The sequence below is a fragment of the Ochotona curzoniae genome, unplaced genomic scaffold (assembly GCF_017591425.1).
Source record: "Ochotona curzoniae isolate NIBS_2020 unplaced genomic scaffold, NIBS_Ocur_1.0 contig_64, whole genome shotgun sequence".
NCBI lineage: Eukaryota > Metazoa > Chordata > Mammalia > Lagomorpha > Ochotonidae > Ochotona > Ochotona curzoniae.
Window position 1 is genome coordinate 11723675 of NW_024466502.1, and position 12372 is coordinate 11736046.

At 42.6% G+C, this 12372-nt stretch overlaps 2 protein-coding genes across 2 annotated transcripts in view; one reads left to right on the forward strand and one right to left on the reverse strand.

Annotated features, from left to right (window-relative positions):
- UGGT2 (UDP-glucose glycoprotein glucosyltransferase 2) overlaps window positions 1-6895 on the forward strand; it is a 109018-nt gene extending 102123 nt beyond the window's left edge. Inside the window, exons 37-39 of the mRNA XM_040991227.1 lie at window positions 3337-3453; window positions 5566-5692; window positions 6758-6895. Coding sequence (XP_040847161.1) covers window positions 3337-3453; window positions 5566-5692; window positions 6758-6780 — 267 coding nt within the window. The 3' untranslated portion in view covers window positions 6781-6895. The remainder of the gene's footprint in view (window positions 1-3336; window positions 3454-5565; window positions 5693-6757) is intronic.
- Window positions 6896-8380: 1485 nt separating this feature from the next.
- Window positions 8381-12372, reverse strand: part of DNAJC3 (DnaJ heat shock protein family (Hsp40) member C3) — a 51645-nt gene continuing 47653 nt past the window's right edge. The window contains exon 12 of the mRNA XM_040991229.1: window positions 8381-11624. Coding sequence (XP_040847163.1) covers window positions 11467-11624 — 158 coding nt within the window. The 3' untranslated portion in view covers window positions 8381-11466. The remainder of the gene's footprint in view (window positions 11625-12372) is intronic.

Genomic DNA, 12372 nt, shown 5'->3' on the forward strand with positions numbered 1-12372 from the left:
CAGGAACAATTGGTATGGACAAAGATCCATGGAACAGAGACCTGTCACACAGTCAAGTCATGTTTGACAAACGAGTAGACAGAACAGTGGAGGAAACCAACAAATAGTGCTGGTACAATTAGATTTCGTGTTGAAAACCTAGATACGGCCTTACTCTGGGTATCTAGAAGATGGGAGAGACTATTGCTGATCTGTGAAACTCAGTATGGCTGGTGAAATGCATCTTGTTTTAACCTCATGAACATGAATCTTAAGGGAAACATTGATTCTTACAGATAATTTCATCTATGATTCTGCTCTCACTTTTTTGAATGCTTATTTCTTGCACTTCCCTCTTGCACTGTCCCTCAGTGTTGTGTAATCTATAACCTACTTTTTGTTTCTAAGGGTTTGTCTAATCTGGAACTATCACATAAATCATACATTGAGTTCTTTTGTATTTAGTTTCTCATTTGCCAGAGTGTTTTCAGGGTCCATCCGTATTGTAACATGTGTCACTACTCCAGTCCATTTGTATAGATGTCCAGCATTTCATTTGTCCACTCATCAGATAATAAGGTTTTAGGTTGTTTCTTGCTTTCCAGCTAGTCTGAATAACAGTACATAGAACATTTGTGTACAGATTTGGTTTGAGCCTGTGTTTACAGTTCTTTTTGGTCATATGATAACTCTAACTTCTTCTTAAACTTTATGTGAAAATCAGAGACAAAAAGCGGCACCCCATTAATTGATTCACTTCCCAAATGCTTGCAAGAACCAGGACTGGATCACCCTTTTACCTGGAGCCCAGAACTCAAATCTCATGAGAGGCAGGGACTCAGGCACTTGGGCCATCACCTGCTACTTCCCCGGGTGCATACTGTCAGAACAGGGAGTTGGAAGTAGAGCCAGGATGCAAACCCAGTCACTTCACATGGGACAAGCTTAAGCAGTGAGTCCCAGTGCTTAACTTCTTGATGACCTGCCAAACTGTTTCCAAAGGCAACACATTATATTATGTCCCAACCAGGAGCATGTAATGATTAGTCTGTCCATATCTTTTTTAATTGCATATGTATAGTAGGTAGTAAGTGATATCTTATGGTCGTTTTTATCTGTAGTTCCTAATGATTAGTAAAGCTGCATGTCCTTTTATGTGTTTCTTGGCCGTTTGGATGTATCCTCTAAAAATATGTATTTTAATCCTTTGACCAATTTTTAAATTGTTTTCTTTTTATTACTGTGTTGCAAGAGTTCTTTTTAAAAATATGTATTTATTTGAAAGGTAGAGTTAGAGGGAAAGACAGAGCTCTGCTGGTTGACTCCTAGACAGCTCCAACAGCTAGGGCTGGGCCAAGCCAGAGTTAGGAGCTATGAGCTTTATCTGAGTCTTCTGCATGGGTGTGGGGGCCTTAGCACTCAGGACATCATCTGCATTGCCCCCGGCCCATCAGCAGGGAGCTGGATTGGAAGTGGAGCAGCCATACGTCTGGATATACTGGCATACGTCTGGATGCCAGTGTTGCCGGCAATAGTTTACCAAATACGCACTGGCCTCAAAAGAGTTCGTCATATTCTGAGTGCTGACCTTGTCGGATGCATGATTTGCAAATATCTTCTCCTGTTCTGTGGGTTGTCTTTTCATATTCTTTAAAGTATAAAAGCAGTAGATTTTGATACTATGCAATTTACTGATATCTTCGTTGTTACTTTTGCTTTTATCTCCATTAAATTATTTTCTAATTCAAAGTCACTAAAAAGTTGGGCCCCTACTGCACATCATTAATAAAACTTAATTCAAAATGGGTCCCAATCTAGTAAAGTCTAGACCATAGAACTCCTAGAAAGATGGATCATGGGATAGTGACCAGATCCTGCTGATTTGACATTCTGTGGAATCCAAAGATAGAGAAGGGAGACCAAGAAATGGAAATCATAGCAGATTGAGCCTAGGATGGGGCCAGTTCAGTGAGTGACCAGAATAAGAGGATGCACTAAGCTACTTAATATTCCAAGGAATGTAGGGTAATAGAACGCTTTTATCTTGTAGTTACTACGTGCATATTTATAGGAAAATAATGAGATTTCCATATTTCTGGAATGTATATTCATTATTTCATCTCTTTGCCAGTAATTCACTGATTTGATTACTATAGCATTTATAGTAAGTCTGGTTTTGTCAGTTCTTTTATTTTTCTTTGAGACTGTTGAGTTGATGCTCAATATCCATGTCATAACCTGATGGGAATTTGTACTTTGGGATTGTGTGGAATTCATAGGTAAACTGGAAGGTGGACATCTTAACACTACTATCATCTTACATATGGATGGAGATCAGTTCTTCATGGATATTTGCCTTACTTGATTTCTTTCATCAGAATTGTATGGTTTTCTACATATACAGGATTATATTTTATTGAATTTATACCAGAGTGGGGTTTTTTGGTGCTGAAGTAAATAGTTTTTAAATTTCAAATTTAGTTGTTTGTTGCTGACATACAGAGAAGTGGTTAACTTTCATCTGTTAATTTTAGGCTTTCAAGCCTTGCTACAAATACTTATTGATTCCAGCATTTTTCCTCATTCTTATGTTTCCGTGCGTAAACAATCCTATTATTTGCAAGTGATAACAATTTCTTTTCTTCCTTTCAATCTACATGCTGTTGTTCCCCTTACTTTATTACACGGACTGGAAGCTAGGACTTCCAGCATGTGTTTAATGGCAGTGTTGAGAGAAGATCCCTCAAGCTATGACTCGGCTTACACAGGGTCGCTGGTTCCATCGCCTTGCACATCCCCTGGGGGAGAAGCAGTTTGTACTTCGCTTGGAATGCAAACATGTTCTCTGGGGAGGATGCAAAGAACAACCCCTGGATTATAAACAGTTTTATGTGGAGACAGCATCTCAATGTCTCCACAGGTCTCTTAACTTACATGGTTCATTTGCCAGTCAGCATCCTGTAATTGATGTATCAGCACTCTTTTCTTAGAAATTCCTGAACACGAGGGACTATGAAGATATTCATGGACTGTTGTTTGTAGTAGCAAGATCAGCTCAGACTCTGCTGACTGGCCTGGTAACTGGGCAGAGGTAGTTGGGTCTCGGGACAGTGGGAATTGGGAGGCAGAGGGGGACGGATACTGAGTGTAGGTCTTCCTCTTCCTCTTCATCCCTGGCACTAGCAGTAAAGTCTAAGGACGGCGCAGATGTAGCACCAGTGCTCGTGATCATTCGCTAGTTGAATCTTGTTGGAGGTTTAAAGCGTCAACGTTTCATGGCTTTTTTTAAATGGTATCTTCAGCCTAGCCCTTTCTGACATTATCTGTCCCTCTAAGCTCAAATCCTTCTTGTTGTAGGACCTTCCCAATAATATGATTTACCAAGTTGCCATTAAATCTCTTCCTCAAGATTGGCTGTGGTGTGAAACTTGGTGTGATGATGAATCCAAACAAAGAGCCAAAACAATTGATCTGGTGAGTATCTGTGATTGCATTTGTTATAAGCACAAAGGAAATAGATACATAGAATTATACCCTCTGGATTTGTTTGGTTTTTTTTTTTTTTTGAGAGACGCATACGTAGAGGTTGAAGACAGAAAAAAGGTTGTGTGAAGAATGAATCCTCAGCCCTACAGATCCGCCCCTTGTGGGGGATGGTTATGTGGCCGCCGCCTCTAATGTGAGAGAAGCCAAGGTCATTGCTGGATGGGCAGCTATTTCTGCATAGATTTCAGTTTTTAACATAACCAGCTTTTCTCTCTCTTTCTCTCTCTCTCTCTCTCACACACACACTCACTCTTGGGAGAAATGGAAATGCAGAAAAATCTTTTTAAAATAACCTGTTATGGAAGTGAAAGGCGTAATGGCATAACAAATGTCATGATGCAATTTCAACTCTCCATTTCAATGATGGTTTCTCAACTTGAGCAGTATTGGCATCTGGGCGAGATAGCTGTTGCAGGGGCTGTCCTGTACAGCGTCATCCCCTCCCCCACCCTACACTTTGAAGGGCGTGATTGCCTGGTTAAGATCCATTTGGAGGAACAGGCTTTTGATATGGGAGTTAAGATGCCACTTGCAATGGCTGCATCCAGCATCGGGATGCCCGGATTTGAGTTCTGGCTATGTCTCATTGCAGCTCCCACACATGCATGCCCTGCGATGCATCAGGTAATGGCTCAAGAGCTGAAGCACCTGCCCCTGCCCCGCTTGGGAGTTCCGAGATCCTAGCCTAGCCAATCTGGGCAGTGAATGAGAATATGAATTATTTCTCTTCCTCCTTCCAAATAAATGAAAATAATTTTCAAAAAATTAGAATCATTGGTGTGGCATCAAAAACATTGTAGCATAATAAAATAAAGGCAACATAGTATTTTTAATAGCTCTGCCATGAATTCTTTTAATACGACTTGTTTACATAATTGAGTCACAAGAGTTACGAGAGAGACTTTCCATTTACTAGCTCACTCTCCAAGTGGTTGCTAAGGCTAAGGCAGGAGCTTCATTCAAATGTCACACTTGGGCCATCTTCCACTGCTTTCCCAGGCCACGAGCAGGGAGCTGGATCAGAGGTGGAACTGGAAAACAAACCAGAACCTACACAGAATGCCAGCATCAAAGGTGGCTGCTTTACCCATCACATCATGTCGGACCCTCTGCCACAATCAGAAACTAGTTGCATCATTCAGTTGGACATTGCCTCGGCCCGGCATGACGACTCAGCGGCGAAATCTGCCTTGCACATGCTGGATTCCCATGTGGGAGCTGGGTCATGTCCCAGCTGTGCCACTTCCCATCCAGTTCCCTGCTTGTGGCATGGAAAGGATGGCCCAGAGCCTTGGTACTTTGCACTTGAGTGGGAGACCCGGAAGAGGCTCCGGGGTCCTGATCAGCACAGCTCTGGCCGTTGCAGTCACTTGGGAAGTGAGCCAATGGATCTTTCTCTGTCTCTCCTTTTCTCTGTAAATCTGATTTTTCAATGAAAGGTTTTTTAAAAAATTACCTGTAAAGTTGGCTTCTGCAAATAAGATCCTGTTTTCCATCCGGTTAAGGAAAATAGTACTGAGAAAGGAAATCCACCATGAACTGCAAGCATGTGGCAGGGAAAGGGTTAAGACAGCCGCCTGGTTCATAATGAATAGTTTGAATGAAAACTGAACATGGCCATGTCCGCACGTTTGACATGGCCAGGCCTTCTGCCGGTAAACGTGCAGTCGGCACTGTGAGGACTGGGACTGGACTTGGCTGCCTTCCCACAATGCCTGAGAAGCAGACCCGCCTGCCAGTTCAGTCAGGGTGGTAATGTAAGTGGAGCTGTTTGAGCATGGCACTGCACTAGTCAACATTTTGTGACTCATCAGAGTGCCTTTAAAGTTTGTGTAAATTTGTTTATAGTATTAAGCAGTTACTACTAAATCATTTGAGATTTTGTCATTTTACATTGACCTGTCTGTTAAGCTATAGTACTTAGTTTTGCTTTTTATAACATTGTGCTTTATTTGCTCTGGCAACAGGAATGTCCTGAAATAACTTGCTATGCTTCTTATAACATGGTTTTTCATTAACAAGACATATTTAAACTTTCAGTGCAATAATCCCAAAACAAAGGAACCCAAACTAAAAGCTGCAGCCAGGATTATCCCAGAATGGGTGGAATATGATAATGAGATACGGCAACTGTTAGATCAGCTTGAAAAGAAGAAGGAAAATGCAAGTAAGTCATGATGTAATGGTCACTGAGGCCTAGCGACCTCGACTGTATGTTCGAAAATGACAAGTTAGGTGGATCAGCAGGCAGCTGGCGAAGGGTTTCCTCGGAGATGAAAACAGACGACCTTCTCCAGCAACCTAGGCAGGCTTCCCTTCAGGTGGGTGTCTGGACAAGGAACAGATGAAGGCCCACGTCACACACCACCACCCGAGTCCAAATGAGGGTGTTTTACTCAAGATCATTGAGACCTTTCCCAGCATTCCCCCACTCTCCATTTTCTCTCAGGATTAGGCTTCTCCGCCATTTGGAACAGATAAACTGTCGGGTCTCTGGGACGCACCAGAGTGGGCGGCCAGCTGTGCGATCTTCAGACACCCTTTAATTGGGGGGCTTTCTCCGGTCCTCCAAGCGAGTAAGCACTTGGCCTCAGCCATGTAGTTGAGTGTGAGGTGGTTTGTCAGCGTGCCCCCTTTTTGTTTCTGGAAATGTACTCCTAGCTGGGTGTCAGTCTCAGAAGCACTCCCCTCAGCTCTACCGTGACGCTCTTTCATCCTACACGGTCTTTGTAATGGAGTGTTGTGAAGAGTGGAGCATTTTGTCATGTTTGAAATGTATGGATGAATTTGAGCTCTAAATTCATTTGACTAAAATATTTTCAGTTCACAGTGCTTTTAAGTCCGTCTCAGAGCTCAGTAATGCAGGAGTGCTCCAGGAGTGGTCATCAGCATTGACCTCAGAGCTGGCTCGTGTCTGCAGCGGAGGGCTCTATCCCCCGTCACAAACAGGCACTACCGCGTGCAGGAGGAATGACCCTCTGTTAGTGTGCTTCAAGGCCGCCTCCTGCCAGGCAGGACACCAGGTCTTACACTAACACGGAAGCTCCTGTGGTCCTGGACTCATGGCACTGCAGAGCTGGGTAGGAAAAGGAGCTAGTTACGGTGCTCTATACAAGATGAATCCGATGGCACCAGACCATCAAAGGCTCCTCAGGCCACACTTTGATTTTTATTTAACTCCCTTGGTGACATTTAAGATTTCAAGAACTAAATAAACTTTCCCTTCTTACAGTTTTGGGTCATGATGAACTCTAGCAGTGGTTTTGTAAGACGATGAAAATATGACAAGACAGCTGCTACCTGCTGGAGAACGGTGGAACTACTGCTCAGACTCTGCAAGTTTAATTATTTAAAACACATGTACTTAAGTTTAAATAAAAATGACGAGTATTTAAATCTATTCCTTTTTTGTGATTGTTTTAAACAATGCATTTTCATCAATTAAAATGACATTTTGACAGATAATTGGTAGAAAATATCTAACTGGTTCTTTCCCATGTTTACCAAACCAGCCACATCCTTTTCCACTCCAGCTTTACATACACCCATATTTTCTTACATCTAAAATCAGACTCTTCTGAGAAAGATGTTTGCTTTTGAATAAGATGTCCATTTATATCTTAAATGCTTTAAGATGGAAGTCATACTGTAATTTCTTAATCATGTCTTAACTATTTAACGTATTCAATGTTCATGCAATTATATTCATTGGCATATTCTATTTAAAAACCAAATACTTCGGTAGGAAGTTAAGACTGTCCAAACATTCTGGAATCATACAGATAGGGGTTAGAAGCGATTCCAGTGTCACTTGGAACCTCGTCCCCAGAAGTCTGTGTTGCTAGGTTTGAGAAACCTTAGCATTTAGCTTCCTCTCGCAAGGCTTTCTTATATAGTTCCTCAGGCAATCTTGTAAACCTGCAGGGCAACAAGGAGATCCTACTTCTTTAAACATAGCTGGGTCCAGCTTTGGACAGCTGTGTGGAGCTGCGAGCCGAAAGCTGTCCACCAGCTGTCTCTGCTCTTACTCCTGTCAGCTTAATGACTGGGCTGGTCCTGAGGTAACAAACCAGAGTGCTGGAGGAGACCTTTCTCCGGCAGCACCTTTCACTGCTAAGACACCCCCCCCTTACTTGTCCCGGTGTGAATCGCATGCTGTGGGTAGGCCCTGCTCTAGTGGAATGAAGTCATTGCTGTGCATTCAAAGGTGCTCTTGAAAGCAGCAGCCGAGGCTAGCCCAAGGTACCAACTCCATGGTGCCTTCCAGCTCCCTGTTCCTCGGAGTTGGGCATGGAGCTAGGGCGCAGCGAGAGCCCAGGACTGTCTGAAATTCCAGCTGCAGCTACGAAGAGGTCTGTTCGGGTGGTACTCAGGTAGGCAGGGCAGAATCCTTGTGTCAGATGTTACTTTGTTTTCAATTCTGTAAGAACCTTGTCAGAGGAGGATCTGGACACACACCTGATCCTCAGCTTCATTACTGAGCCGCCTTCCCCGGAAGCCTGGGTCCCCTTGCGTGAGAGGAGACAATCTCAATGATCCCCCTCCTGGCTGACTGATCTAAGTTATTTACAATGTCTCATCTTCAGCTGGCCTCGGCCTTGAGAGGGCTGTGGAATTTTAGCCACTCCTGTTTTGTCTTCTGATCGTCCCTGTCAAACAGTAAAGTTATAGAAATGTTTACTTAGTGCAGAGAGTTTATGGAAAGTGTACTTCCTGAAGAGTGAATTTCAAAATTTGCTCCAAAACCTTCCAAGACCTTTTGTAAAGATAGAATTAAAGTCCCTCAGACTTCGATGGTAGATTTATTTCTTATTCTCAATGACTAAACATGAATTGACAAAGTACTGATATGGCCATAAATATTTTTATTACATGTGAAAATACACAGGAATAAAAATAGTACCCTTTGTAGACATGTCTGTTCCCTTTTTCAAATAATTCTTTTATTAAAATAGTAAATTGTGATTAAATTCCTTGGTCTTATTCAAAACAAACTATAGAGCAGTAATTTCACTTCTCAAACTTTCCAGCTGCCATCTCTTCCAAGCTCTGCTTTCCACTTCAGGTCAGTGTTTCAACCACATGAGACAATCCTATTGCTACACAGAAAGCCACGTGGTGGCTAGTTTTACTTCTTGAATCATTCAGTAAATGAGATCTGTTAAAGAAAAATTTATCCTTACCTAGCCTCATTTGAAAGTACAGAATGAACTCTGCCACTAACAGAGGAATGACAAATTAGCCTCTGCCTGCCTCCTTGCATTAGAAAAATGGAAACCTAGTTGTGTGTTTCCCAGGTTAGCCCAGTGATGTCCACTCACGTGAACAAGGCCCAGGGCCCGGCGGCAGCGAGGCAGCAGCCAGCGAGGGGCCCCCTGTATAAATATCAAATATAAACCAAACCAACTTCCTGCCTTGAACGGTATAATTCTTATACACCATGAGTGGAAAATGATGCCCACTATACTTGTAATTCTATTGATTTTTTCCATAAAAAGGCTATGGGTAATTTAAGATTTCATCAGAGCTCCAAAAATGTCTGCTTTTTAATAGTTAACAATTGTACCACTGAAGGCATGTTTAATGTTGTAATCCAAATCACATCAGTGAACTAAAATTTTCAAATTTTCTATTCATGACAAAAATGCATTTAGTTTCCTGATTTAAGAACTTCATATGTTTATAGGCTGATGTGTTTACTCGCTACTGTAGAAAATATCCACAACTTACAGACCAACCATTCTGCATGAAAGAAGTCACCAGAAAGGAATATAATGGAAAAAAAGGTCTAGAATATTCTCATATTTCCCAGATGAGACATTAAAGTTACCTGGCACCTTCAGTCCCCAGAGTGGAAGCAGTCCAACAATGGAATTCTTTTCCAGTGACATGCTGTACACCGCAGCATCTCCTGGGGTCAGGCAGACAAGTGGAATGACAGCTCAAGCCCTTACACACCCAGGACCTTCCCAGCGGTTGTTTAAGGAAAGCATGCACTGACCAGCTCTGCCTTCAGGTAGATACCAGCAAGTGATCGATGGCTGCGTGCTGAGACTTAGTTAGCAACTGGCATTTGGCACCATAATTCTCTCCACCTTTTGGTTGACTAAGTTCCTGTAAGACTTGAGAGGCAATGATAAAGAGGGGAAGAAACGGAGCAACCCTCGGGGAGCAGCCAGGGCGAGGCCCCAGCTCTGACCTGCCCACCTGCTTGTTCCCAGGGGCTTCTTGCTGGTGGGCAGCTTCCTCCGAGACGGAGGGTCGGACAGGACCTCGCCACTGCTCTGCCTCATTGAAGCTTGCAGAGTACTTCAGAGGTCACAATGACATATGCAAAGGGAACCCAACAGAAAAAAATAACTTTAATTATTTCTTAGTTGTATAAAGGACACACAAAATGAATTTACCTTAGAAATTGCCACAATGATTTGAACATTGACACTAAAACAAAATGAAGCCTGCAAAATGCAGTGTTAAATTTGTTGGTACAAAATAGAACCCTAAATGAATGTGAAAAACACTGAAATATTTGCTTAATTTAACTATGTGACTTTTATCCTCCAAATTAAAAATTTTCCACACTTATTTCAGGGTGTGACTGTAGCAGAAAAGATTTTGTGCTTTGCTGTTGTAAACATTCATGATCAAGGAGTCTCCCACAATGAATTAAAATGCTTGATTTCATAAAAACAATATATTAGGCCTTTTAATGCTTATAATGTTTCAGAATGACTTGAGGCAAAAACAAACCTTCCCAGAAAAAAGGTTATACTTCTTAAAGTAATTCTTAGATTTTAAATGCAGCATCAGTAGTTCCATAAATATTAAGTTCTGGATCAACATAACACTCATTTTAGGGCAAAAATTATCCCGTATACAAAAACTAACTATAGTTCATTTCTTAGTTACCTTGTTAAAAGGTAAGGAAGTATCTCAAGGAGATGCTGTCCAGTTCAATGAAGCAACAGTGAAAATACAGCAGGGACACACTATTTTTAAGCTCGTATTTTCTTCTAGGTGGCACATGTAGAGGCAGCAGGATCCGGTGGGACGCGAGGCCTGTCCCGTCCAGGAGTTGCTGCAGCTCGGGGTCAGCCTGGGTGCAGGAGAGGAGCTGCTGCTCCCTCTGTTTTATTAATAGTGTGAAACATGACATTCTGTGTTTGTTGTCTGAGCGAGTTTACATTCCTAAACCAGTCTTGTAACAGGGATCTGTATAACGACTCAGAACTTCAGTTGCTTAAAACTAATTCAATTTTTGTTTCAACAATATTACTTCAGTATTATCAGCTTGTTTGGCATATTTTCCTCGATATCAATATTAAGCTAGAGCCCACAAGTTTTTTTTTTAAACAATTAAGTAATTTTCAGCATTCTGTAGACACTACACCAACATAAGTAGATATGCTTAAAATCAAGTCTACACCTGGATAACCCAGCTGCCACCTACTGGACCCACGTGTGGTCAGAGGCACGTGCAAATGACTGCATGTGCCAAAAGCCAAGCACAGGCGTCCCTAACAACAGACAGCTCAGCAGGTTCACCTTCGCTTCAGGAACATTGCACCTCCACGCATTCTCAGGAAGGTCACAGGTGAAGGCACCGATGGGCTGTGCAAGGCTCTGCAAAGAAGAAATGGCACACTCCAAGGAAGAATGCCAGCTGTGCCAGCAGTTCCCTGGGGGAGCGGCTTCAGACCAACCAGCGCTTCCCGACCCTCACGCCGTGTACACAGACTGCTGTCACAGACAGAACCACTCCTTGCCTCCCTGCCTTGGCAACCCCATTGACCAGTCTGAATGGGTAAGAACGGATTTTTCATTAAAACAATTCTTTGGTCATGGACAAACTGAAATATGTGAAATTGTTTCATTAGGATCCCAGAACAAGGTTTCTGTGTTTTTAATCTTTAAAAATATTAAGAAGAGCAGAAAAACAGTTTAATTGAAGTGGAATTTGAATCTGAATGGTCCACCCGAGCTGAAGGGATTGAACCCTTGCCATGAGTTCCAGCTTCTGTGGAAAGGGTTGCCGCCACCTCCTTGTTGGCTCTCGGCATCCAGGGGGTCTTCTCCATCATCAAACTTCTTTCTCATTTCTAGACAAAAACCAGCAAATGAAGAGACAGTTATTAACAGTGGTACTGGGAGAAAGGGGATACGGAAACAGTACACTTAGGTTTGGGGAACCACTTCTCAAAGTGGCTTAACCTCCATTTTTGAGACCAGATTTGCCTCTTTCAACTTGAGTTCAATCTGAGACCTCAAGAGTTTTTATACCAGAATCTTTAGTCTCTCAGAACAGACATTAGGATGCAGAATCTACTTTTTCTTCCCCAAGGCAGAGCCCTGCGGTGCCAGCCCCAGCCAGCTCCCTTAGCTTATTACAGTCCCCTCCCAAAAGAGGGCTCTTAGGATGCAGTCTCATAGAGCTCTGCCCTTAGACAGCCTGGCACAGGTGCACACAGTGTTCACAGCTGAGTAACAGAACAGACGGCATGCATCCTACCGTGTCTAGTAAACACATTTCTATCGCCCTTACTATAGATCACTTCCATAAAAAGGAAGTAACTTCAAACAAGCTTTCCCAAAGATAAGTAACATGATTTCCTCTTTTTGTTGAATCTAAGAGTCATGGTTCCACTGATATGGAGTATCAGCTTAACACTGATTTTTTTTTTTCCTGGAAACAGTACAGCGTTCATTGTCCATTACTACTCAGTTCTCACCCCATCTGTACCTGAGCTAGGCCCTACTAACATGGAAAATGAACACAGAGCAGGCAGTGAACATGCCCACCGTTCACCACCATGCTGGCCCTGCAGGCTGCTGCAGTGGGGCTCCTAT